The 26,072-nt window shown below is 37.0% G+C and overlaps 1 protein-coding gene and 1 long non-coding RNA gene across 3 annotated transcripts in view; one reads left to right on the top strand and one right to left on the bottom strand.

Annotated features, from left to right (window-relative positions):
- Positions 1–1,923: 1,923 nt before the first annotated feature.
- On the top strand, positions 1,924–8,776 carry LOC149075086 (uncharacterized). The gene is made up of 3 exons (XR_016194282.1): positions 1,924–2,087; positions 2,291–2,377; positions 7,748–8,776. It is a non-coding gene; the product is annotated as an uncharacterized LOC149075086 (long non-coding RNA).
- Positions 8,777–11,428: 2,652 nt separating this feature from the next.
- The window catches only part of LOC149075085 (constitutive coactivator of peroxisome proliferator-activated receptor gamma-like), a 17,873-nt gene continuing 3,229 nt past the window's right edge, over positions 11,429–26,072 (bottom strand). The window contains exons 1-6 of one of the 2 annotated variants that reach the window (XM_089245644.1): positions 25,015–25,063; positions 21,620–22,714; positions 18,729–18,921; positions 16,089–16,366; positions 13,871–14,077; positions 11,429–11,759 (exon numbers count right to left, since the gene is read on the bottom strand). In XM_089245644.1, coding sequence (XP_089101770.1) covers positions 11,694–11,759; positions 13,871–14,077; positions 16,089–16,366; positions 18,729–18,921; positions 21,620–22,687 — 1,812 coding nt within the window. In that variant the 5' untranslated portion in view covers positions 22,688–22,714; positions 25,015–25,063 and the 3' untranslated portion in view covers positions 11,429–11,693. Of the gene's footprint in view, positions 11,760–13,870; positions 14,078–16,088; positions 16,367–18,728; positions 18,922–21,619; positions 22,715–25,014; positions 25,064–26,072 lie in introns of those variants that run through there. The other variant, XM_089245645.1, reaches the window with a different exon arrangement.

Genomic DNA, 26,072 nt, shown 5'->3' with positions numbered 1-26,072 from the left:
AAGGAAAATTGCAGCTTCGAACGGAAATTTCCTTGCAGTGAAGCAAAAATATATGCATATGCACCAAAAATACATTTTTTTTGTTTTTGTAGTAGACAACGTTCTTGAGCTTCTCAAAATAATTTGATTCTGGAATTATTTCTCTCATTTATTCCGAATTTCCGTCAATTCCGAATTTACACGAGTTCTCAGATTGTGTGTTCGGGGCCGTTCAAGTATTACGTAAGCAAATTTTTAGCCATTTTTGACCCCCCTTCCCAGCAAAATTTTGTCCTTATCTCTGCCCCTCTGAATCCTAACGCATATTGGTGGGATCAAAGACGCACACGTGAAGCAAAAATAGGGCACGAACCCCCTATGCCCCCCCCCCGATCAAAAATTTATTTTTGATATAAAGAGCCACTTTAGTGGCACATTTTCCAAAGCATTTAGGCGGCCGTGGCACATTTTCAGATCACTCAAGTAGGCCCGTGGCACATTTTTCAGATCACACAAGTAGGCTTGTGGTACATTCACAGACCACTTGAGTGACACGCGACAGAGTTCTAGAACACCTAAGCGATTCCATGGCACATTTAGAAATCTCGAGTGACTGATCTCTAAATGTTTCGCGGATCCTTCAAGTGATCTAGAAATGTGTTTGGGCCGCTTAAGTTTTCTCGAGACAGAGACCTGTACCACGCATCATTCAAGTCAGTGATGCCCAACCGTGGGCGTTAACGCCCCCAAGGGGGCGATGGAGGTTCCAGTTGGGCGTAGAAGCTACGAGTATAACATAGGATTCTATGGATTATATTGCGTGTGGGGGGGGGGGGCGACGATCGGGAAAAAAAATTCTGAAGCAAGGGGGCGATGGGACAAAAGAGGTTGGGAAACTATGATTCAAGTGATCCGTAATTATGCCACGGATCACTTACGTAATCTGGGAATGTTAAAGTGCTTAAGTGCTCTAAAACTGTGCCCAACTGTCACTCGAGATTTCTAAATGTGCGACGGATCGCTTAGGTGTTCTAGAACTGTGTCGCGGGTCACTCAAGCGGTCTGTGAATGTGCCACGGGCCTACTTGAGTGATCTGAAAATGTGCCAAATGCTTTGGAATTGTGCCATGGGTCACCTAGGCGATCTGTAAATGTGCCGCTTAGTTAGTTCATTTTTACAAAATTAGGTTTGAGGGGCAGGCCACATCAGATACCCCCGGGCCAAGGATTTATCATTATATGGCTTAGAGGGTGGGTCACAACGAATCCTTAAAAGGAAATTTTGAGTTCTCAGTCTTCGAATAGCATTGAAATTAACAGAGAATTGATTATAATAACATATATAAAGGTATTTTCTTTCGAAATTTCGATTTTTCTCTTAAAAATATTTTTTGCACTTAAAAAAAATAATTTTTTGATCGGTGGGAGGGGGACTCGCCCCCGCGTAGTCTCTGATTCCACCAATATATGATAGGAGGTAATGGGGGGGGGATGAGATGACGACGGGGGAGGGGGGTCAAAAATTGCTGACGTAATACTTGAACGCCCCCGCCCCCCCCAAGCGATTTATTGCCGCGAATGGCCCCTAGCATTACGTAAGCAGATTTTCAGCCATTTTCGATCCCCTTCCCAGCAAAATTTCGTCAGCGGCTTAGAATATTTCATATCTTCAAAAAGGGGTGGTTGATGGCGTAAACAATCTCCAACCCCCCCCCCGTCATCAAAAGTCAGCAAGTCTGAAACCCCCCTGCGATGCTGACGTAATACTTGAATGACCCCTAAAGGACATGGGGAAAAACAACCCAGACAAAAACAGCTGAAGCCCGTTATTTCCTCCTCTATCCACCGAAATTCAAACTAAAACTAAAAGATTGCGCGCGCATCTTATCTCCCGTCATGCGCTGTTGACGAGGAAGGAGAAATTCCCCGTTTTAAAACTACAGCAAGGCGCAGGCACGATTAAAGAAACTGAGAAGTTTGCGTGCGTTGGTTGGTTGGATCTCGTTCCTCATGAAACCGAAAGGAAAGACAAGCTGATAATTTAACCTCATTATTTCGATGGGCATGAGACTCTTAACATTTCACATCCAACAAATACTCTTCATAAGGTAAATTTTTTCATCTCTTTCTCATGAATTGAATTTCATTTTATAATAACCCAACGCTTCTTAATATTAAACATGTAAATATATATATATATTCAATTTTGTTTTTCCAGTTTTTAGTTGATGAATATAATAACAAAAAAAAAAAATTGTTTGAAGGTAACAAAAATGAGATTAAAAAAAATGTCTTTCAATCTTTTATACAGCTTGATGTTGTTTCTAATGGAGCATTTCCTCAAGGCAACCACCGGTCATGATCACCTAGGCTGGGCGAGGCTGTGCTGTTGTTCAGCGTGAGTTATCACTTTTTATATATTCCCCCCCCCTCCACCTATAAAGTTCTTATTTATCACCTATGTTAAAAGCACTAGTAAAACAAATTGTGGAATAGGTGCAGTATAATCCCTGGATTATACAGCACCTTGTTCCAAAATGAGAAATAAAAATTGTCCCAGGCTGTAGCTCGGTGAGCATGGGCGGGGAGATATGGGCCCCCCCCCCCACACGCCAGCGTCAAAGATGGAGTCCACTGATCTAATGTATAAATGTACATATGAATTGACATCATTATCGTGCCCCCCCCCCAGCAATAATGACCTTGGCCCCTCAGACTTCCAAGTCTATCTATGCCTATGTCGGTCAGTTGCGCTCCCTCTAGTCCCGGCCCTGCTTCCAGCCAACTAGAGGGTACCCGGTACCACCTGATTTTAAGATAGGCCTACTAAAGTGTGAGAGACAAATGGTGTTCTTCTGATCCACTTTTAAGGGGGGAGGGAAAGATTGAGAAAAAAAAATTACACACCAGCGCATAGTCTATTAGAATTCTGTATGAATTCTGTACGAATGAAGCAGGTAAAAATCTTGGATTTTATCGTGTTGTGAATGGACCAGAAATTCCAAATGATTATGCCACGCCCTAAATCAGAATGTTTATGTGGACCCATTGCTGTGTCCGATGTATATCAGTTTTTGGCCTATTCTGTTTTTGGGGATGCAATGTTAGTACAGTGAAATCCCTTCTTTTGTAACTGGTAGGACAAAAAAAAAATCTTGGCTTGTTGTCCACTGGAAGCTACTAGGATCAAAAACGGAACAAAACCTGTGTATGCCAGGGCTTGACAAATCAAAAAAAAAATACCTGGGCGTTAGCCAAATTTTTTAAGATGCAACCATGGCTTTTGCTCAAGAAAAACAGTCCTAAATAATTTGTAACTTTTCCGGGACTTGATTACGTTTTTGGACACACGAGAAGGGAGTTGTGTAATAAATTCAGCAAATTTTGCCATCCTTGTACTCATTTTAGCCGCTGTGGTGGTCGAGTGGTTATAGTGACGGACTCGCGATGCGAGGATCCGGGTTCGAACCCCACATTGGTGGTCGGCTGAAGTTGGTTTTCTGTAGTTCCCAACTTCAAGGCGCAAATGCGAGCCGATCTCCCCGTTAAAAAGTCTCGCCACAGAGAGCAACAGTCCTACAACGATAAATCCTTCAATCATAACACTTCACTCATAGTTATAAAAAACTGGTGGTAGATGGCAGCACTACACATAACAAGCATTACAGAGAAACAAAAAACTTCACGTCAGGTTTCACTACACATACACTCCCGCATGTACCGATTTGTTGGGGGTTCCGTGGGAGGTGGGGGGGGTGCAGCAGTAGTAGGTAGGGTCTCCAAAAAATGGCTCGGGGAATCCATGATGTTCTTGTCAGCCACCTCGTTGGGCAATTTGCCTGTTGTGGCATGGTATTTGTATTTAGCTATCACATAGAATATTTCAAGCGCCAATAGTCAATTAATTTTCTAGTTGCCATGGCAACCTGGGATTGTCAAGCCTTGATGTATACAAGTATTACTATGTAGGTCTTGCTTGCTGCTCTTTAGTTTCCAGTGAGCAAACATTGTAAAAGAGGGGTGTTCCTATTAAAAAGCTTTGAAAACAAAATTTATTTATCATTTAGTAATATAAAACAAATATCATATTATAAATATAAAACATCGTTATCTGATTGTAAAAGGGGAGGGGGTGACAGGAGGAGCTTCTGTTACATATTTACATTCGCTCGCTCCTAAGAGCATCACCCTTACATCCTTAAGTGGAATCCTAGACCAAGAATTTTTACATGTCCTCTAGGCCAAAAAAGGTTCCATTACATTGGCTTACTAGCTAATTTACTTTAATTTAATTTCATTCCCTAAGCATTTCCAAGAGACCATGAAAACCTATGTTACTGATTTGAGCCTAAAGAGAATTGGTTCTTGCTATAAGTTCTTTTTTTGTATCCTGGTGGAAGCTTACACAAATAACATAGTATTATAAAAATTTTAGCCAGTACTATCAGGCTAAATATCGTATCGTACTAGTACTATGAAAATCAATCATCTGACCCATAAAATTAACTCAAATTATCAACCAGTCCTTACATTACTATGTTCTAAAGAGAACGCTAATCATTTCTCATTATTTCCTCTTGCCGTTGTTTGATAAGAGATTGAAAAAAACATAGAAATAACTTCAAGATACATCAGAAAGTTGGAGCCAAGCATGATATTTACTCAAGAAACATGCCCTAATTATGTTTTTTTGACTCATAACTTCAACATTGTAACTTCTTCAAATGTTAAAGATGTAAAGGCCCGTTTACACGAGGCAAGCGCTTTAGTTGGTAACTTAATTTTTAGTTGCCAAGTACGATACAGTGTATGCAGATGATAAGGGCCGTTTACACGGCTTTAGTTGGCAAGTGCGCAAGTGATTTAGTGGTAAGTGAGATAAGAACGGTTCTATTTTTTCCGGTTAAATAGACGTATGCTCATGCGCCAGTGGGTGTGACTTGCCGCACTGGAGGGGTTTATTTTGATCTCGAGCGTGAAGCTGTTCATACTCCGTTGTCTCCTGAAGTTTTGCTAGAATTCCGCGGAAATATTGGATGGTGAGGTGGCCAGAGGACACAACATTCAAAAAAGTTGAAAAATATCTTCGCCATGAATGTTTGTTGAACTATTGAAATGAAAATTACCTTAACAAACAAGCTAAAAATTATTCGATGTTCGAAAAAGCTATGGAATATTCTGTCGACGTGATGTCAGGAGTTGAAAAAAATTGAAGATTCAAAAATATATATCAGGTGGGGAGGATTTATAAATTAAAAACTGGAAGGGGGCTTTTGAATATTTCTCTTGTCCAGAACGAATTTGCTGCCATCTGTTGTAAAAATACATGATCAAATATTTAACATAAAGATGTCATCTCTATAGATTAAATTAAAAAATAATAATGATTTCAAAAATTTGGAAATAATTTTTGTTTAAGGAATTTTTATTATTTAATTTTTAACCCTTAGAATTTCCTACGAATGCCAAGAATCTTCTCCCGTATTTTCGGCTTACATAATTCATAATTTATCCCTTCAACTTCGATTAAAATATCATATAATCAATATTTAGAACTTGGAGGAGAAATAGAGAAATCTTATATTTCTTCTCGATGACTTGCGTAAGTTTATAATATGTTGTGCATTCTTTTTTTCCCTGTGGCATCATCTCTCGCCCCCTTACGTGGGTGGCAGAGGCGAAAAAAAGGGACAAGCGAACTGTTTCCCTTGCGAGACCTACTTTTTGCTCAGTGTGTTGCTCTCGCGCAAGTGAGAAAAAAGTTTCCCCTTTTTTATTGAATAAATTTATTTAAGTGAATAAATTTATATTCTTTAAAAAAAATATCATATAATGTGGCTCTGATCACAGTATTCTTAAGTTCTACCTGATAATCTTCATCCATCGTTACGAAAGCTATGAGCTTTAAAAAAAGCACCTCTCTGAATGCCAGATAAATAAATTATTATTATTATTATACTCCCGCGCGTTGTGCGTCTGTCTCTCTCCGTGGATTTGAGTAGACTGAAACGCGCATGCGCTAACTGCGCTCACCTCCGTAAAAATTATCCAATGAGCGCCTACTTGCCATTCATCGTGTGGACAGTTTCAAGAAGAATCGGTAAGTTAAAATTAAGTTGCCCACTAAAGCTCTTGCCTCGTGTAAACAGGCCTTAATATGAAATCAGAAAATTTTATGTTGCCCTTAGACTCCAATTCATCAATCACATATATAGGCACCAATACCGATTTTTCTAGTCGCCACTGTGATCTGGTACCTGGGATTTGTCAAGCCCTGGCTTTATATAGGTAGCTTATGCATGATTAAATTCCTGGATTAGTGCATGTCATTTATTTCATTGCAAATGAAAGAAACTCTCGGTGATGATTACAGAAGAATTTATCTCTTTAAACCAGAGGTGCACAACCTACAAGTCTGTAAAATGTATGAATTTACAAAACGTAAGTTCGCAGTTTGTGTGGAATAACTTATCTGGCCCACAGACTAAAAAAAGTTGTTTATCCCCTATAATTCAACCCTCATGTATCCAAAGACAGCCTAGAAAGGGAGTATTATTTTTTTCGGTTAAGCAAGGCAATATGCACATGTGGTAGTAGCCTCGTATTATCAAATGAGCATTTGCTACTTCATTACTACATTGGGACAGATTTTAGAGCACGTTACTAAATTCTAAGTCAAATACTTAATCACTAATCACATGTAAATAGACCTTTAGTTCTATAGGAGTGAGAAGAAAGAGTAGTCTTCCATTTTGAGAAGAAATATCTGAACGTTAAGAAGTTTGACTGTCAATATGTCAATACATACATTTAAAGTAATTATATTGTGAAAAAATTGACAATCTCTAGTGATGGAAAGAGGTTGGCTGTAAGAGAAGGTCACATTCACAAATAGATTTTACTCGAAGTCTGAAAAATTTGCTCATAATAACCAAACATTTTAGGGCTTGTAAAAAAAAATCCCATGAAATGTCTAATGCAATCGAATATCAAACCAGACTTTTAGGAATGCTCATTCTTTTAAGCGAGTTCAATTGAATATATATATATATATATTCAAGCTTCATTGTATATTTAACAAAAATTACTAGATGAGTTCAAAGTAATAATCTGGTAAGATTTTGTATTAGTACCGTGAAACCTCACTACAATGATACTTGATACAACAATAAATTCCTCTACAATGATATGTTTTTTCAAATCTTGTTTGGAATCGCTTACAGTTTAATGTCATATTCCTCTCGATATAACTTATATTCTTTACTACGATAAATCCCTCTATAGCAATATTTTTCAAGAGATTTTTTGCAAGTGTGCAAAATGTTTTGTGCATCAATGTTTTTTTATATTTCATTCAAAATTGTCTTAAATTCAATGTTAACTTTGTCACTTATTTTCATTTTCATAATGGCATCCAGTGAAATGCAACAACTTTACAGGGGCAATGCATCTAAAAGAATTTAATTAATCATCAAAATCAATTCTAATTTTTTGGTGGTATTAACAACACTGATTCAAAAAAGATGTCAACAAAATGAACATTTCGGTAACACATGATGATATCAGCAGAGTATGGTTGTATCAAGGTTTCACTGTATTTGGGTTTACAAATAACATTTGTATGAAATTGTATTGAATTCTGAGAGAACATTTCATTATAGTTAGCATCGTCAAGTAGCTAATTGAAATTTGCATTATACTTGTGGATTTTTTTTAAATCTTAAATTGTGAATGTATATTATATATAAAATTATGTTTTCTTCAACAGCTGCCTATTGGTTCACCACAGCCAAAGGTTTGGAAAGCCATCGTGCTTACACATTTTCTCACATGGAAGGCTGTTAGTGCAAAAAAAAAAAAAAAAAACGTAGCTTGGTGACGGAAGTGCAAAAATAAGTAAGCAGTGTTGTCCCAGTTTCAGCTTTAAGTTGAAACTGGGCTTAAAGGAGTTACCCGTGTCACTCCATTGAGGGACCGTGGGTTTAGGTTTGGTTCTCAGACCAAACACTGACAGTCTTAACATAGTAAGACGTCGGCGTTTGGTCCAAACACTGACAGTCTTAACACATTAAGACTGCAGAGTTTGGCCCAAACACTGACAGTCTTAACATAAAAGGCTGTTGGTCTGAGAACCAAACACTGACAGTCTTAACACCAAAGGCTGTGAGTGTTAGGACCAAACACTGACAGTCTTAACATTCTAGACTGTTGGAGTTTGGTCCAAACACTGACAGTCTTAACACCAAAGACTGTGAGTATTAGGACCAAACACTGACAGTCTTAACATTCTAGAATGTCAGAGTTTGGTCCAAACACTGACAGTCTTAACACGGTTCGCTCGAGGGAAAGTGTCACGAGTAGCTCCTTGCATGGATATTAATTAATTACAAACACTGACAGTCTTAACCTTGATGATTCTATAATTATTATTGGTATGAATTGAATAAATTCATTTTTCGATCTAACCAATAAATAATCAACAGCCTTCTATGTTGATGATCTCTTTCCTTATGGTGGTACTATGCTTTGCCAATGAAAGCAGAAGGCGAGAATGAATAGATGCTGGAGACCCAAAGAAAATCATTTGGGTGAACAACAAGCAATCACATCGTCAGATGGAGCTTACATTGATTTGGATGGCCATGGCATGCAACTCGACTTCCTGAAATATTTTCAATTGATGTCGTAAATTTTGTCATGATTTAAGAGCACATAATATTGTTTGAAAATCTTGATGCTCAGTACAGTGTGTCTGTATCACTGAAACAAAAACAAACATATAAAAATGTGAAAAATTCTTGTGTGTATGTGGTCATTGTCAAGAGTAGATGCTTCATTTTATGGATTTCTGGGTAGATGAGTGTGTTGAAATCTTTATTATTCCATGTCAGAATTTAGATGGAGAAATCTATCCCGATTGGTGTTGCATGCATAGTCATCTTAATCTTATTAATTTTTAACATTATTGCTATAGTACATGCGGCTGAACATTTGGTATTAGAATTAAATCTTGATTAGTAAACATTAGAATTTTGATGAATTCCCCCGTTGGTGTACAATTATTAAAATAAACAAAGTGTCTATCAGAGTGAATGCTGCGCTTAACATTTGGTTGGGGTTGGTCAAGAGGGATGTATAAAAACAGGACAATTCAGTTTCTTTCCTGCTGGGATTACATTATAAAAGCCTGATAAAATGCTTTTTATAAAACTTGAAAAATTCAACTAATAAAGCTCATAGGTTAAATTCGAGCAAATGCAACCAATAATCTTACTGGTTGAATTTTTCAAATTTTATAAAAGAACTTTTAGAAAACTATGTGGGAGGTCAGGATTACACTATAAAAGTTTTAAAATGTTGACAATCCAGCTGGTTTTTTCTCCAGCATTGTTCAAAAACCGAATTTTTGTTCTTTTAAGCTGAAATCCTGTTTTAAATTTAGATATTGAGAGCAGTTTGAATGGAACTGTCGGTATCATAAATTAGGATAATTTTTATGATGCACAGTGCATTTCATAGATCACTTGTAAAAGTCTTCTGGCCGAAGAACTGAAGAAAGGGACTCCTTTACTTTACACATGCCCATTGGCGTATGAAGGGGAGGGGGGGGGGGGTGTTTCCTGATCAGAGATTATAGTGTAATTTTGCAGGGGAAAAGCTTTTAACTCCCTCTTGAGAAAATCTTGCATACACCTATACCATAGTTTCCCAAACATTTTGTTCTATCACCTCCTTGTTCAAAAAAATTCATCGCCCCCAAATCAATACAACCCATAGGACCTTATACTAAACTTAAGCTTCTACCGCCCGCTTAGAAACTTCCGTCGTCCCACTCCAGAAGATAATATTGTCCACTGACCTATGCCTTCACTATAGGAAAGGTATTGAAAAATAAGCACTAAAAGTACATGGATACCAGCTATCATACCTGAACTGAGTACCAAAATTTTTGTCAAAAAGAGGGCCTTACGACTTTCCAAATTGTCTTGCAGGTTGACAATGTAGAGAAGAAAAATGAATTGGATACAACCTCAGCTTCACATTATGCAAAAAAGAAAAAATTAATAAAGTCCTAATAACTATAAAACAAATTTTTCTGTGTGTTATGATATTGGTCCTACTTTGCAAGAGAAAGTTGAACGATATCATCCCTAATAAGCATTGTTGATTGTACATGAGAAAAGGGTGAAAGTTTTAAACAGTACTTGTAAAGCCGATAACTGGGTCTCTCTAGGTTTGATAGCGTAAAGCTGTTTCTCAACTTTTGCGATCTTGTAGACACCCCCCATCCCCCGTAGTGAAAATCAATGCTCCATAGACCCCCCCCCCTTAGCATCATTTCGACACCACATAAAATGCAAAATGTATTGTATTTTTTTCAATAATTTGCATATCATAAAAATTGAATTCATTACAACTTAAACGTGTAAAATGTGTCATTCATTGCAATGATAGTAAATGGTCACGCTGACCAAAATACTCATGGACCCCTGGGAGTGCCATTTAGTGACCTAGGGGTCTGGAGACTACAGGTTGAGAAACACTGGTATAAAGGATTAGAATCTTTGTTTAGGTCTGCTTTGCTTCATACCAACACCAGCCATATTGCTATGCCTAATTTACTGCCGTTAATGAGTTAAGTTGCAAATGAAGGTGCCATCTATTGGTGATTGCCTCAAGCTCATTAGAGAAAATATGTAAATTCTTCCTCCGGATCGAACCTGGGAACTGATGGCAATCTTCATGGTGGTAGACAAGCATCTTACTCTCCCACTTGGGCGATTTTTGTTTAGGCCTGAATATGTGCAGTAATTCTACTTTATTTGTACACACCGTTTTAGAGGAGAAATCTAGGTGTCCTAATCCACATCTTATAGAAAATGACTGATGTACAGTAAAACCCCTCTTTTGAGGACACCAACAGGACAAAAAAAAATTTGCCCATAAAGTGTGATTGTTAATCAGGGATTAGAAAAAAAAAATATTAAACCTCTCTTTTACGACTAAATAACAATATCCCATTATATGATAGAATTATGCATTTCAAACCCCTGATTCACTGCTCCCCCCCCTCTTTTAGGGACCAATTTGTTTTGTTCCGCCAAATTCCCTGGACAGATCGTAAGGATTTCTTGGGAATATGTGATCATATTTTTAAAAAAAAGTGTCCAGAAAAGAGAGTTCTTATTGTACAAGGGAAATTATTATTTGGCCGTAAAAGAGGAATGACTGCATCTCTAAGGGTGACAGCTAAGTTTTACACTGTATATAGAATCTTGTCTGAAAATCTAATGTACTGTAAGTGTCCTCACCCCTCTTGAAATATCAGCTTTCCTCATTCGAAAGAAATTTCTAGCAATGTGACCCTGATGGTTTACACTTGATTTTAAAATACCAATTGTACCGAGCATATTAATAATTTCAGGTGGGGAGGAAAGAGAAATAACTATAAAAATATATGATTTTTATTCAAAAAATAAGGCTTTCATCTCTAAAATATGGATTATTTTACAAAAGGATTGGAAACGAATCAATTTGGATAAAATAATTATATAATTAATCCATTTTCATCCTCCTAATTTTGCTACCAGTCCTGTATTCGAGCTCATCTGAAACTAACAGACTCTTTTTATTTACTGTGACCATTCCACTTTCAGATGCAAATGTGTTGAACTGTACATTAAAGCTTAATGACAAATATTATACCTGTATAATCATAAAACACATGATCCAATTTTAATCACAGATAGCAGGTTATAAAACTCTTCGATAAGTTCTGCCTGAAAAGAAAAAAAAGAATTGTTTCAAACAAAAAAAACCTGGACAGGCAGCAGATGATGAAATTATTTACACACAATACTCATAGCTAGAGTCCGCGAGTTCAGGCAAAATGCCATAAATACCTTTTTTCCCCCATTTTAGAACTTTTTATAAGAACACCTTTTTTTTTTTGTATTTTTCCTGCCATAAAAGCCTATTTTAATATTTTTAAAGTTTATTCGTGAATTTCAGAGATCATATTCGAAGAACTTGGATATTTTGAGCATTGAGAACTTCAAAAGAATTGCTCTTTTTAAAATCTTCAATTCAGCATTGATTAGCCCTTCTCTCTACCAGCGCCATTTTAAACTAGCGAATAGATGTATTTGAGATATAGAAAACATGGTGCTGCCATGCATTAACTTTACTTTGGCCGGAGGGTGTTCGACATGTTTTTTAGGACGAATGCAGCCCATGTATGAGAAAAGATGAGAAAAAATAGACGTATGTTTCTCTCTGACTTCACATAACATGTTGTGCTCATGTATTGGACTGCATTGTATATGTATACTACTACTACTAAACCACACATGCACCTCGTCCACATTCCTCTGTGGAATTTATAACAAATTGGTACATGTGGGAATGTGCAGTACCTGCGCTTGAAAGAGTCCCTCATACGTGGCAATATAAATGAAATAAAAAAATGTTTTACGACAATAAAACAAAATAGCTGTTTCCACTTTAAAAATTATGACGACCTTCCAGGTAATACAACAAATAAATAGAATTAGTTGTAATTCGAAAAGGTGCCCCCATGATAATTTTCTCCACAGGCTCCATGTTTGATAATAGTAGTCCTGGAATTGACCTAATTCTGAGGGATCACAAACACTGCATTTTTGGCATGAAATCAAGAAAAAACTAACCATTATTATCCAAGTTAAACTACAATTGAAACAGTGGGCAAAACAAGTGCAACAATTTTTTTTGGCTGGTTTTCCGGCTCTACTCATCACAAAAATGTAATGATCACATATTGCCTGCCCCCCTCCCTATGCCAGAAACATGAATGTGCACATTCTAGAAAATGGTGTTTGAATGTTTACTTTATGAATGACATTTTCCTAAAATGTTTTGTAATATGTTTTTGAAGGAGGGATACACATTTTTGTTTCTGGCAAAAAGTTCTTCTAAAAATAAGTCTGATAAATGTGGAAAAATTTATAACCTTTCTTTTCTTTGTTAAATCAATTAACTGTTTTTGTCAGTACATGATATGTGCACTACACATATTTTGCAATAGAATAAAATAAAAGTAAATGTGAAGAGATAAAAATGTTCATAACACCATTAGCAGTCTTTGAATGTTGGCTTTCTTCACACATGTCAACAAACAAAACCAGCATTACTATTTGAATTCACCATCCTGGACCATAGTTATGTTCAGTTAATTAAGTAATTAAATGATGATTTATCATATTTATCAACACAACGTTGGGATTAAACATAGTCTTAGTTGACTATGATCAATTCTTGGTTTATGACTAAAAATTAACACATTAGAGCAGTGTTTCCCAAAGTGGGCAATAGAACGGTTTGAGAGGATAGGAAAAAAAAAGCTACACGTATAGATAGAAGCTAAGAGTATAACATAGGACCCTATGGGTTCACTCCAGTCAAGGGGCAATGAGAGAAAAAAAATAATGAAGAAGGGGGCGAAACGAAAAGTTTGGGAACCTATAGATTAGAGTTTAAAAAAAAGAAGAGTTTGCCAGATTTTGCTGTCTGCTATCGAGAGTATGTGCTAACAGGCAGTGAAATCCATTCAAACCCTACTCCACGCATGGGCGGAGATACGGGGGGTAGGGGGCATTGCCCCCCCAGCGTCAAAGGTGGAGTCGACTGATCTAATGTATATATATGTAATAGAATTGACATCATCATCATCTTGCTCCCCCCCTTCCCCAGACTTCCAAGTCTATCTCCGCCTATGACTCCACGGGACTGGAAGAAAAGTGTTCACTAAGGGAAGTTTGACTGTAGTATTCTCCTTCTTCAGTGTTATATAATGCTTGCATTATAAAAATCATTGGAGCAATAAGTTGAAAGAAAAAATTTACCAACTTACTTTATATTCACACAGCTCATCTGGTCTGGTCCCCCTTTTAGCCTTAAGGTACATTATGTGGAAAAGTTTGCCATTGAAGAAGTTCCAAGGCATGCTGTCAGACAGCCGGATTGGATAACCACAGATACCGAGAACCATGCCTAGATTCGTAACACCTCTCATGAATAATGTTGCCAATTGAACAGCACGAGTGTCAACACGAGGTACCTATAATACATAATTGATCAGTTAAGCAAAAATAATATGGTGAACAAAATGGGTGACTGGACAATTACTGAAGGTGAAAAAAAAATTTTGCTGAAGAAAAATGATATATAGTAACATATTCAAAACTAGCATATTACGAGATGAAAGATAGGATGACAAATTGTTATATTTGATGATATCAAATACGTATCTTCTATGACTTTCTTCCCAGTGGACAGGCAATCAATGCCAAAGTGTATTGTGTCTATTTGGACCATGTTTATGAAATTTTTAAGTGGAAAAGGGCATTGCTTGAGAACCACAAGGCTGTTCATTACCTCCAACATAAAGCTAGGTCACACACTGTGAAAGCCACAAAGAAAAAGATTCAGGAATCAGGTTGGAAACTTCTGGACCACCCTCCATACTCTACCGACCTTGGTCCCACTGACTTCCACCTATTCCTATCTATACAGAATCACTTGAACAAGAGCAAACCGAATACTTCTGAAGAGGCCAAAAATGAGATACCCTTTTCCCAACTCGAAAACTCCTGTTTCTTTTGAACGCGCTTTCCAAAAATTTAACCAGAGTTGGTTGAATGTTATGGATCACAATGAGGATTATTTCTGAGAAGATATTTCTTGATTCTTTTTTATCTTCTGTATCATTTTTTCTAAACAATAAATTTATAGCAAGAATTTTGTTCGCCACCTCATAACTTAACACTTAAATCTCTTTAAACATTTGGCTGAAGGCTATGCATACACTATGCATATTCCTCTGTATATATACAGGAAATTGACAGTTTGAAAATAGGGGCTAAAAAATAGCATCCAATGACTCGTATGCTGTATTTGGTGATACACTACAGTATACAGTGATAGTTCAGCTAACAAAGACAATTTGTTCCTGAATCACGTTCATTAGCTGAACTGCAATTCTTCCTAGGTCTCAATGGAAAATCGTTTAATGCATTCCCCAGTTACCGCAAAAAAATTTAAAGTTTTTTAAAAACACTAAGGAGCAGCATAAAAAAAAGACAAAAACAAACCAAAGGCAAACAAGCCAAAACAAACTTAAAACAAACAGCTTCAAAATTGAATAAATGAGAATTTACAGGAAGATTAGATACTGACGCGCGAGGAATTTTTATTTTACACCAGATGTATGTGCACCAGCTTTAGCTTGTTAAAGCTGGTGGCTCTACACAACCCAGTGGAGTTCATAGGTCCCTCCATCCATTTGTTTTTTGCCAACTCATTTCTGTGTCTCAAAATATGCAGATGGAAAAGATTCTAGAATGTCCAGACCAAAGCTTTGGTCTAGATTGGTGGCAAGAGGTCCTGTACTGAAAGAACATATGCTCCGAAAACATAGGATTTTTTTTCAATGAATTTTACAATGTATTTAAATGCATGGAATCATTAGCTGAATCTTTCATTTTACACGAAATGATCCAAAAAATTTCCAAAAAAAAAGTAGAGGTACATCTGCAAAAACATTTTGATGTGGATACGAGTTAATTGGTTTCAGTGAAAGAGCATTTCTGATGATGGTTGGTGCTAAAATTCAGCTCACAACACGGTTGTTTTATGTTAGTGCGTGAATCCATGTCAATGAAAATGTTCATAAGCTGAATTATTTGTTAGCCGAGGCTGAAAAGTTTAAAAAAAATGTTTGTTAGCTGAGGTACCACTCTATGTATGTATTTTTCCAATCAGTAAAGAACTTTGAATATTTAACCACGGCATGTTCTAATTTAGGCACATCAAATTCAGAAAAATTATTTTATTAGCGGCTTCCGTTCGCTATCACTAAATCTATGTCTATTCACCATTTAGAGAAATTTCACCACATCTTTTTATTTTTGAGGGTAAAATACAACAACAGTCCTGCACCACCTTCAAACCAAAATCTAAGAATGCTTCTTTTAAAGAAATTCATAAACCTAAATCAGCAAGTATTGTGATTGGGTATAATCATGAAAATACAAGATGAAAAATTATGCACAAAAAGTTCCACAGTATACCTTTAACGCATTCAGCCAAGATGGATCGGCAGCTCTTGGGTGTATCGCCTGAGCTATGAAAGCAGCAACTTCCCAAGGTGCCAGCAAAGGCTTCTGGTCATGTGTGAAGACTAGCAAATAATTGACTAAGCAGCAGAAAATCTGGTATTTCTCTCGCACATTTCTCATGTCGCTGGGTTTGAGGGCTCCTCCGAGACAAGCGTAGAAGCAATCTGATCTAATGTCTTGGATTTCAGGAGAAGTGCTGCACCATAAATCTTCTAGCTTGGGCAAAGGTCCTGGTACATAGAGACAAAAAAACCAGTGAAATTAGAGTTTAAATTTAATTGAGACATTGGCATAAATGAAATTCGGTGAAATGCATGTCCCATTTAGTCTAGCAGCATAAACATGCCCACATGCACCACAAAAGTCTATTCCACATCTCATATAAAGAGCAAAACCATACTTGGATAGATTTTGAATAAAAAATAAATTTAATTTGAAATATGACATTAATTGAAAAGTACATTGTAAATTGGCTCCTTCAGTTGGTGTCTTCTGCGGCAGCATAATTTGCGGGATTGAAGGCCTATCGAAAGGAAGGCTTCTAACTGAAGGAAAAGACTTTTTGTTGTTATACATTTGCCTTCACTATAAGAAGGCCATTGTAAATTGGAATTTAATTTCGAATCACAGCAAATAACTACAGACTGATTATGACATCTAGTACGGACATGTTTGTCAACAAGGTAGGAGAAAGAGAACCACCTTCTAGCCTCGAACATAGTCTTGCATGCTGATGATAACTTTTGACAGTGTTTCTCACTTTTATCATCTGCTGCTCCCTAGTCAAATTCATGGTTTATCTGCGGCACTACAGAACAGTTTAGTCAATATTTTCACTTTTAAAAGAACCACTTCAAAGCTTGAATAGGCACAGAAATCAACATTTCAGCTTGCCACAATGCCCCTGACAAAGGTTGACGACGCACACCCCTAGGAGCCACGACACACACTTTGAGAAACACTGACTTATGGGGGGGGGGGGGAGATTTAGTTGAACCTTAGCTTCCAAATTCACAAAAAAAAATTTTGATGGGAAAAAGATTTATAACATAAACTGAAGTCCCGATAATTATATTCAAAATTGGAAATTTTGCACATGTTTTCAAAAATAAAAATTTTACATTCATTTGAAAGTTTGGATAGTTGCCCTTGCAAAGTACACTTTTTTTTTTTTCAAAGTCTACATGATATCAACAGAAGTCTCTTGGTTTACCACTGAAAGTAGCTGTCAGTTAAAATGATTGTATCCATCGCTGAGCCCATCCATTTTTCCTGGTGGTTTGGGGAGGGCGCTTTTTCTTTCAAAAAGCATTATTCAGGAGTGCATACAATTTTTCTTGAGATTTCGCAGCTACAATACAATTCAATACGTTGAACTCTTCAATAAATATACACCACCCACAAGATTTACTTTTTGCACACAGCATTGGTACAGCAAAATGTCGTCAAGTATTTTTGAAGTTAAAGCATGCATGCATGAATGAGAGCCAGAACTTCGCCACTGGTCTTATCCCATTGTCGAGATCTCTTCCAGCCCAACTTAATGGCAGCCTGGAACAAGTTAAAGCATGCAGTCATGTAACGTGCAGAGCTTGATACCAAGCCCTTGAGAATATCTGATTTGATATTCTTTCAATTATATAGTTTGAAAAAAAAAAGTGACTTTTAAAAACATATATGTTTATCAAAAAACATGACTGCTCTGGTTTAGAATTAATAGTTTTCAAATAGGACTCAAATAACCTCTCCCCCCCCCTCCCCCAAACTAAATATTTCAATAAAACGAAAACTATTGGCTTACTTTAATTTTTTATTTATTACCTATCTCCCCAAAATTTATCAAAGTTGTTCATATTTATGACTAAGATTGTATGCAGGAAAGTGGTTATCTGAGCCAAGCACATATTTTGCAAAATAATCGCACGTAGAACCAATACCTCCAAAAGATGCTTGGAATAGTGTACTTGTAGCTTTAGGAGGTATTGGTACAACAGTGTGATCTACTTCACGTAAGGAAGTGCCGGAACTAGGGGGGCAGCAGCTGCCAATTTTAGGTGGGGAGAAAACACCTTTATAAAGACATCCAATTTTACAGTGGTGGGGACAGCAAAATAATTTTTGCTCCCCTCCCCCGCAAAAATTCTAGTTAGGACCATGTACAAGGAAATATAGCACAAATAGGATGGCAAAAGTATTGAACAAAATTAAGACATATTTGCCTTAAAAAGTGTAAATTATCAAGATTTTGCAGAAAAGCAGTAAAAATCAAATTTTCACACTTACTCATCAAAATTCGCTAATTTCACATTCATCATATCTATTTCATAAATATGAAAATTATGTATCCCTATAGGCCTATATCATACATAAAAGCAAAAGTTTTCCATTGTGAATGATTCATTATGACAGTTGTTTTTTACGGTAACGTTTCTCTACTACTACAAATTACAATAAGTTCAGTAGCAATTAAAGGGGGGGGGGGGAATGGATCAAAATTCTATTAAATCAATGGTGGTCTCAGTTGTTAAAGATCATCAGATTTTGATGAAACAGTTTAATGATATTTCTAAGATGTTTAAAAGAAAGACTGACCTCGTATGTTGATTGAATGTGCAGGCACAAGATCTGGTTCGTGGAGATCCCTCCGAGGTACTGAGCACCATTCTTTAACATGAAAATCCCTATTTCTTGCTTCTTGGAAAAGAATACTGTAAGCTCTTTGCCTGATTGGACGAAAGGCCAAGTTTGCGGAAGGTAGAGTCTGATCAGCATAATCTTCAAGAACCTTAAGATTGAGGAAAAGAAAACTTTTTTCATACATCAAGGCTTGAGAAATAATAATGAAAAAAAAAAAAAAAAATTAGGCACCAGCCGAATTTCATAAGAAAAAATGTTTTTGTGAAAAATATGCAATTGAAAATTATTTTCACTTTTACCGCATGTTTCAGTTCAGAGACATCTATTATTTCTGAAAAGCACATGCTTTCAAAATGCTTAGCTTTTTAAATCAGTGTTGTAAAACATGTAAAAATGTCTTTCTCCTGGCATTAGGTAACCAGAAGAGAGGTTCGACCATAAGTTGAGAGGGAAAAAAAATCTAAAGAAATACTAAAATCTAAATAGCACTGAATACATGAATTTATTAACCCCTGAAGTGGTTTTTAAAAATTTCTTGCTCCGCATAAAAGGTACCAAATTGGAAATTGCTAAACCTTCTAGAAATTCAAGAAGATTTTTTTTTACATATTACGAGTTAAACTAAAACACAAAATAATTAAAAAAAAAAAAACAAAAGGAAAAAAATGTTTGTTATTTATGCTGTATGCCAGGGGTTTTCAAAATGTGCACCGCAGCACCCTGGTGTGCCTCCAACCTTTGTCAGAGCGGTGACCCTGACAAAGGATTTCTGAAAATATCCTTTGTTAAACAGCTCTGGGGAGCCAGCAGAACTCACGGGTAAGCACAGAATAGGCAAAAGGGATGCCGCGAAAAAGTTTGGGAACCCCTGCTGTACATACGGGGTGATTATAAAAAAACTATCCCGACATATGGGCCCCTAACTATCATACCATTCACAGAAACTGAATGAAATTTTGGCATAAGGTATTTTGAGGTATGCGCTCAAGAATATGGAAAACAACAGTGTCACTCTAACAGTTACGGTTACAGTGAGAAAATTTCGAAAATATCAAATGGCAACACCAAGTTTTTTGTATTGAAATGCGATCTCTATACTGAAAAACACTAAATAGCGTTGGAATGGCACCTGTAGCACGAAAATCCCCGGAGCTAGGCAAGGAAAAAGTACTTTGCCGTGCACCAGAGCATTAATGTTCGTTTCATTCGTCACACCGTTTCTTCGGCTGAGATCCCAGCCTGATTAGTCCTCCACAAGGTCATGTGGAAAACACAATAAAATGCTTTATTTTATGCTGCTTCTCTGTCCTTATTGGTTGTCCTCACTTTTAGCCTATCTACCGCCGGTGATTGTCATGCTACAGTTGCCGTTCGAACGCTATTTAGGGTTTTTCACAATGGAGATCACATTCCAATACGAAAAACTTGGTGTTGCCATTTGATATTTTCGAAATTTTCTCACTGTAACCGTAACTGTTAGAGTGACACTGTTGTTTTCCATATCATTCTTGAGCGCATACATCAAAATACCTTATGCCAAAATTTCATTCAGTTTGTGTGAATGGTATGATAGTTAGGGGCCCATATGTCTGGATAGTTTTTTATAATCACCCTGTACATACACAATAATACTATACTACTTTGAAGGGGGGGAGGAAACATTGTTTCTCTCCTCTTCTGATATCAGACTTAGAACTCCATCCACTGGCAGTTGATTGGCAGGAAAGAGGGGGGGGGCACATGCTATCACACAGGAGAAGAAAACATACAGCACTATGTTGGCTCAGGATTGCCGTTTTGAGAGGGGGGTTTTAAGAACCAGAGAAATATTGGGAATACCACTGTAAGGATTAAAATTTCTCTTTAGATAGAATATGACAATGCAATAACACCATTAGAAAGCACATAGCTACTGTTTGCGAGTAAATGCAGTTTTAAAGAATAACTTTTGGTGGGTTTTCTTTCATAGGTTTTTCTAGGGTTACCAGATATTTTAATTTTTGATGCCATTTTAAGCGTCCAGCAATGTTTTGAGAATTCACCCTTTCGTCATCCTTTACAGGTTTCCGGAATTACTCTTATTTTTTTCTTCTCAATAAAATTTTTTTCTCCACCTTGAAACATATTCTCATTAACATGAGGACTTTCATGATTTTTTTTCCACTGATCAATAGCAGTCAAAATTCCCAGAATTTCCTTTTTTTTTTTGCCTTTTTAGTGGTTTTGTTTTAGTTGAGAAAAATTGATATGGCCGGCTCTATTGGTCAGAATAACAGCGTCATGTGTTATGAAAATGGGGAAAAAAGTGACATTACTAAGGGCGTGAGCACATGTGTGGTCCATGTGTGGTTCTCAGTTTTCAAGTCTGGTTCATCATGTGATTGACAAAACAGTGCACAAGCATGAGAATGACAAAAAGAGTGACCTAGAGAGCGAAGAGTCGGGTCAGTAAGTGACAAATAAAGTGTGCAATCATGCAAGTGACCAAAAGTGTGACTTAACACAAAGGTGTATCTACAAGGGGGATAACGGCTGTAGTACAGGAAGGAAAATTTGAGAAATGAGTGGTTAAGAAAATTAAGCTAGAAAAAGAGAATGGCAGAAAATTTTATGTAGCCCACAGACAGCAAAACCAGAAATCTGCTTCTGGCAAGAATCATGGTGTGAATTGCCTCCAAGATACCTTCATACGTCATGTTACGGAAGTTTGGCATGCTCAAGGGGGAATCAACATGATAATAACATAGATGTATATACTAGTTACTTCAGTTTCTAGCACTTAAGCGTAGTTTGGAAGAGGGGAGGGGCAATGAAGCTTTTGACAAAAGTACGACAACAGTACTCACCTCACCTGCATCAAAATCAAAGTTACGATATACACCATACACTGCCGCAAAGTTTTCGCAATTAACATGTCTCTGGTACACAATATTCCGTGGTGGATCACAATGATTCTCTTTTAGGAACAGACTGTAGAACATAATGCCATCACGGATCAATGAAGTGTTATAATTCCCGCCAAAAACTTGGCAGCAAATCTGAGCTAGTTCTTGCTGATCTCTGAAATCGCCACTCCACTGGTTCCTTTTAATCATGTCACTGATGAGAGGAACAAGAAAGACGGTACTGCTACCTCTGTGCCCAGCAGCATGGCATATCTTCCTGTGAAACGGTTTAACCAATTCTACGGGAACAATATCATTGCCTAAGAGGCACGAAAACAGAGGCAACTGCATCATCATCAGTTGGATCCTGGAGAGAAGACGCTGCCTGTCGTACAAGATAGATGTCAAGTCATCCACATTAAGATGTGTTAAAGACAGATATGGCTTTGTATTGAATATAACAAAGTCAGTATCTTGTCCTAGGATGGCAAACACTCTTTTGTCGCTTTTAGCGAATTCAGCTATCTCAATATCTGCTTCTTTCACGGTGCTGTATACTTCGATATCCTCGCCACAAAATTTCAAGGCGAACCTAATCAATACGCCACTTCCCGCGGGAGGCTGGAAGTCACTGGTATTCTCTGGCTGGCTGCCAGTAATCTTCATCTTATCGAACAGTTTTTCTATGTCACTTTCTTTGCTCTTTCGCCTGGATATCCATTCGTGACGCTTCTCCTGACAAACGGGACCATCGAAGAAGAACACCAGCTTGATATGAGCGTCTCTGAAACGCTGCACGAAGTTTGAGAGCAGCAGAACGAATTCTCTCCACTGACCTCCGTAAACCCAGTCTAGAGAAGAACCATAAATTTTGCGTATGAGGCCCATCCCATCCACAGCGATGATGGATTTCTCACCACTGCCAAGGTTCTGTTGATGTGCCTCTGCCATCTTTCTGATGCTGACACGAAGACAAACATCGTCACCACAAACTTGTTCCAAATAATATTGAAGTCCTTTGACACCCATCAGGAAAGTTAGTTCATCGATTTAATCCTAAAAAAACCAGCGAGAGAATAAAAAAAAGTTTTCAATAAAAATATTATTTATTTTGAAGGATTCTTTAAGCTTTACATGTATTTCCAGATCAATTCAAATGAAGGACCTCACGGCCGTTTACATATTGACATGGCAAGTGAAACGGTGCGATTGAGAACTGCCAGTGATTCAGCTTCGGTGAATGTCAAATGAAATCAATTACAGACGGCCATTAGATTTTGATGAAATTTGGCTGGTTTATTATTTTAGCAACATATAAATGAAATGATTTCCCCTTGACCTCATGGCACCCTCTTGAAAGATCACGGCTAAGATTCTGTATGCAGGATTGCACCAAATTTGGAGATTTCCAATTTCACCAAGGTTTGTGCCCCTTGGCAACCTAGAATTTTTCTGCTCGCCAAACATCAACATTGTGAAAATAAAGATGGGCGACAAAAAATAAATCTGACATTTCTTTACAGCAAGCTAGAACATTGTGAGAAAGAATTCTGGAGCAGATGAAGAAAGTATTGGTCACGGGATTCACAGCCCCATTACATTTAGGCATCGAGTTCCTATTCTGGCAAACCCAGCACCAAGGTTGACGTTGGTGTGATTGCTGTTTGATACCATGCTAGCGGTACATTTCAGGCGAGAAACTATAATTTCTCTTGCAAGTACCTTTGGTGATTACCTTAGCGCTATGGCTCTTCCGAAATTTCCATTGGGGGGGGGGGGGGACAATGTTTTAAATGTAACATGCTGTCCTTGTCTATATTAGCGATATTTCCATTTCCTATTGTCATCAGCATCTTAGGTCTCATTATTGCATTCGTCACCATTGAAATTTATTGTGCAATTCAGGCAGAAGCCCTGCTCTTCATCGTTAGTCTTTTGCTTAGGAATTTTTCAATTTTTTTTTTATGGAAGAGCATTCTTTAGTCAGACAAAGAAGCACTTTAGTTTTTTGACAGAAGTCGGCACGATATATCAAAGTTTAGGAACAGCTTCGGTAAAATGACACGGCAACTTGGCGATTTTTTTTCCCGATAAGTCACCAGCGTCGGCGCACTGTGGTGTTCTGTGTTGCTGTTGTTCTAGAATGTTCTTTCTGTTAAAAAAATACAGCGAGATGGCACTGGTGGTTGTTTTCTATTGTTTCTAGCGCGTCTTTTGAAACTTCCAACTGCCATTTTCAAAAACATCTCTTTATTCTTTCTTTTCTCTTCCAAATGACGTCACATTATAGCTGCTGCGTTTTGAATGATTTGAAAAATCGTTGGAGATTAGTTAATTTTCTCTTTCTTCCGTATATATATACTATAGTGTGTGGATCGGATAAATTAATTATTATATACCTCTCAGGTCGTACCTTTGATATTTTCCAATATTTATTCTTTTCTACATATACAGGATGCCCCTGTATATCTTTTTTTTTCTTATTTTATTTAAAAGAACCTGGATTCCAGGAAAGAGTCTGAGTTTCAATTTATAAGACACAGAATATATTTATTTATACAACATGCAGGACCGTTGTTTATTTATAAGAACCTGGATTCCCGGAAAGAGTCCGGGTTGTAATTTATAATTAATATTATAATTACGCTTGTTGGTTTTAGTATGTTTACGCTTGCTTGAGCGTCAATAGCGTCCCACAGTCTATCATATTTATTAACCCAGAAATCATATTTATAATCCAGATCTTGTTTTCATTTCTCTTGTGTTTCATTATATTTTTCATATTGTTTTCTATGCCGGCGATTTTTTTTTTCGGCGCCCATAATGTGTCTAACAGCCTTGGCGACTTTTGGTTGTTGGTTTTAACATTGTTTGCTTGGGCGTCAATAGCGTCCTACAGCCTCATATATTTACTAACCCAGAAATCACACACACAATTTATAATATAGATATTATTTATACTTTTATATTTCTCTTGGGTTTCGTGATATTTTTCATATTTGAATGGGTTTTTATTAGTGTTTTCTTTTCCGGCACTCGTAGTGTCTAACGGCCTTAGCGATTTTTGGTCGGGTCGTCGGACATGTTTGGCACCAAAAAAAGTCTCCGAAAATCGCCAAGTTGCCCCTTATACCAAAGCTGTTCCGGTAATGAGATGGTACAAATTTTAAAAAAACCCTAAACTTTTCACGGTCGCGACACCTCTAAGAAATTCGAAAATCACGAGGCACAGTGCCTTATCTCGCACCACTTGAGTGCCGCAACCTACAGATTGGGAATAGCGCCACTCCTCCCCTCTTATTAATAAATTGAGTATCCATTTATCTAAAATAAATATGAATGCAAAAGTAACTCACATAAAAAAACCTATCGTTATTGTTTTTATCGAAATCAAAACTTCAATTTGAAAAATTTCTGATGAGGCACAAATTCCGTGAGTTCCTACTCCATACACAACTTTACACTCTAATTTTTTTTTCAAAAATAAAATCACTATCTTATCGTTTTAAAAGGTTTTGTTACCACTTAAAAATTTAATATATCGTCAATTTCGACCTCTTTGTTGAAAAATCGTAGTATGCATACGGTGGCCATACGTCTCATATTTCCCGGGACAGTCCCGGTTTATTTTGGCCATGCCGATTTTTCGGCATGATGCCACGATGCCTACTAGGATTTTTATTCTTTATTGAAGTCAAAGATTGAAATTATTTTTTAACTCATAAATTTGATAAATTATAACTATAAGCAAGAAAATTAATTTCCCATATTTGTCTTGAGCGTTTATTCCGCGGAATTCACTTTAATCCACTGAAATTTGCAGTAACGCTTCGTTTCCACCATTGCGATTTTTTCGCAATTTCAGCAATATTTGGCAACTTTGTGCACTTTTGGCAATGTCCCACATTTGGAATCCAAATTTCCCGTATTTCTATCGAATAAATATGGTCAGCTCATGTATGCATAATGCTGATTACAACTTCAAAGGGAATTAGTACTAGTGTCATCTATGAATATACAAATCAGAACTTGCTTTTCTAATCTTTAATTTGTAATTGTTTTTGTTCTCTCAATTCAGCATCAGTTTCGGTAAACGAAAAAATCCATATTTAGCTTCGCGGCAACATATTCAGTCTACGGTCTAGGTTCGAAATTTTCCACCTATATCAAAGGTTTTCAAACTTTTTTTTATTGTGGTGTATGCAGAGCTCTCAAAAATTTAATCAAAAACACCAGAGCTTTGACCATTGAGAAGAAATATAAGTATCCCTATTTCTCTAAGGCTTTGACACACGATGGAAGTAAAAACTAAATAAAATAAGTAGATACGTTTTTTTTTTAATTTGAGAAAATTGACTCGTGAGTAAATATTCATGAGAAAATTATTTCACTTTCATAGAAAGGGAGACAACCA

The sequence above is a fragment of the Pholcus phalangioides genome, unplaced genomic scaffold (genome assembly GCF_987345545.1).
Source record: "Pholcus phalangioides strain wild (caught in Gottingen) unplaced genomic scaffold, Ppha-v1.0 ptg000016l_1, whole genome shotgun sequence".
Classification (NCBI taxonomy): domain Eukaryota; kingdom Metazoa; phylum Arthropoda; class Arachnida; order Araneae; family Pholcidae; genus Pholcus; species Pholcus phalangioides.
This window is presented reverse-complemented; position numbering and strand designations above follow the sequence as displayed.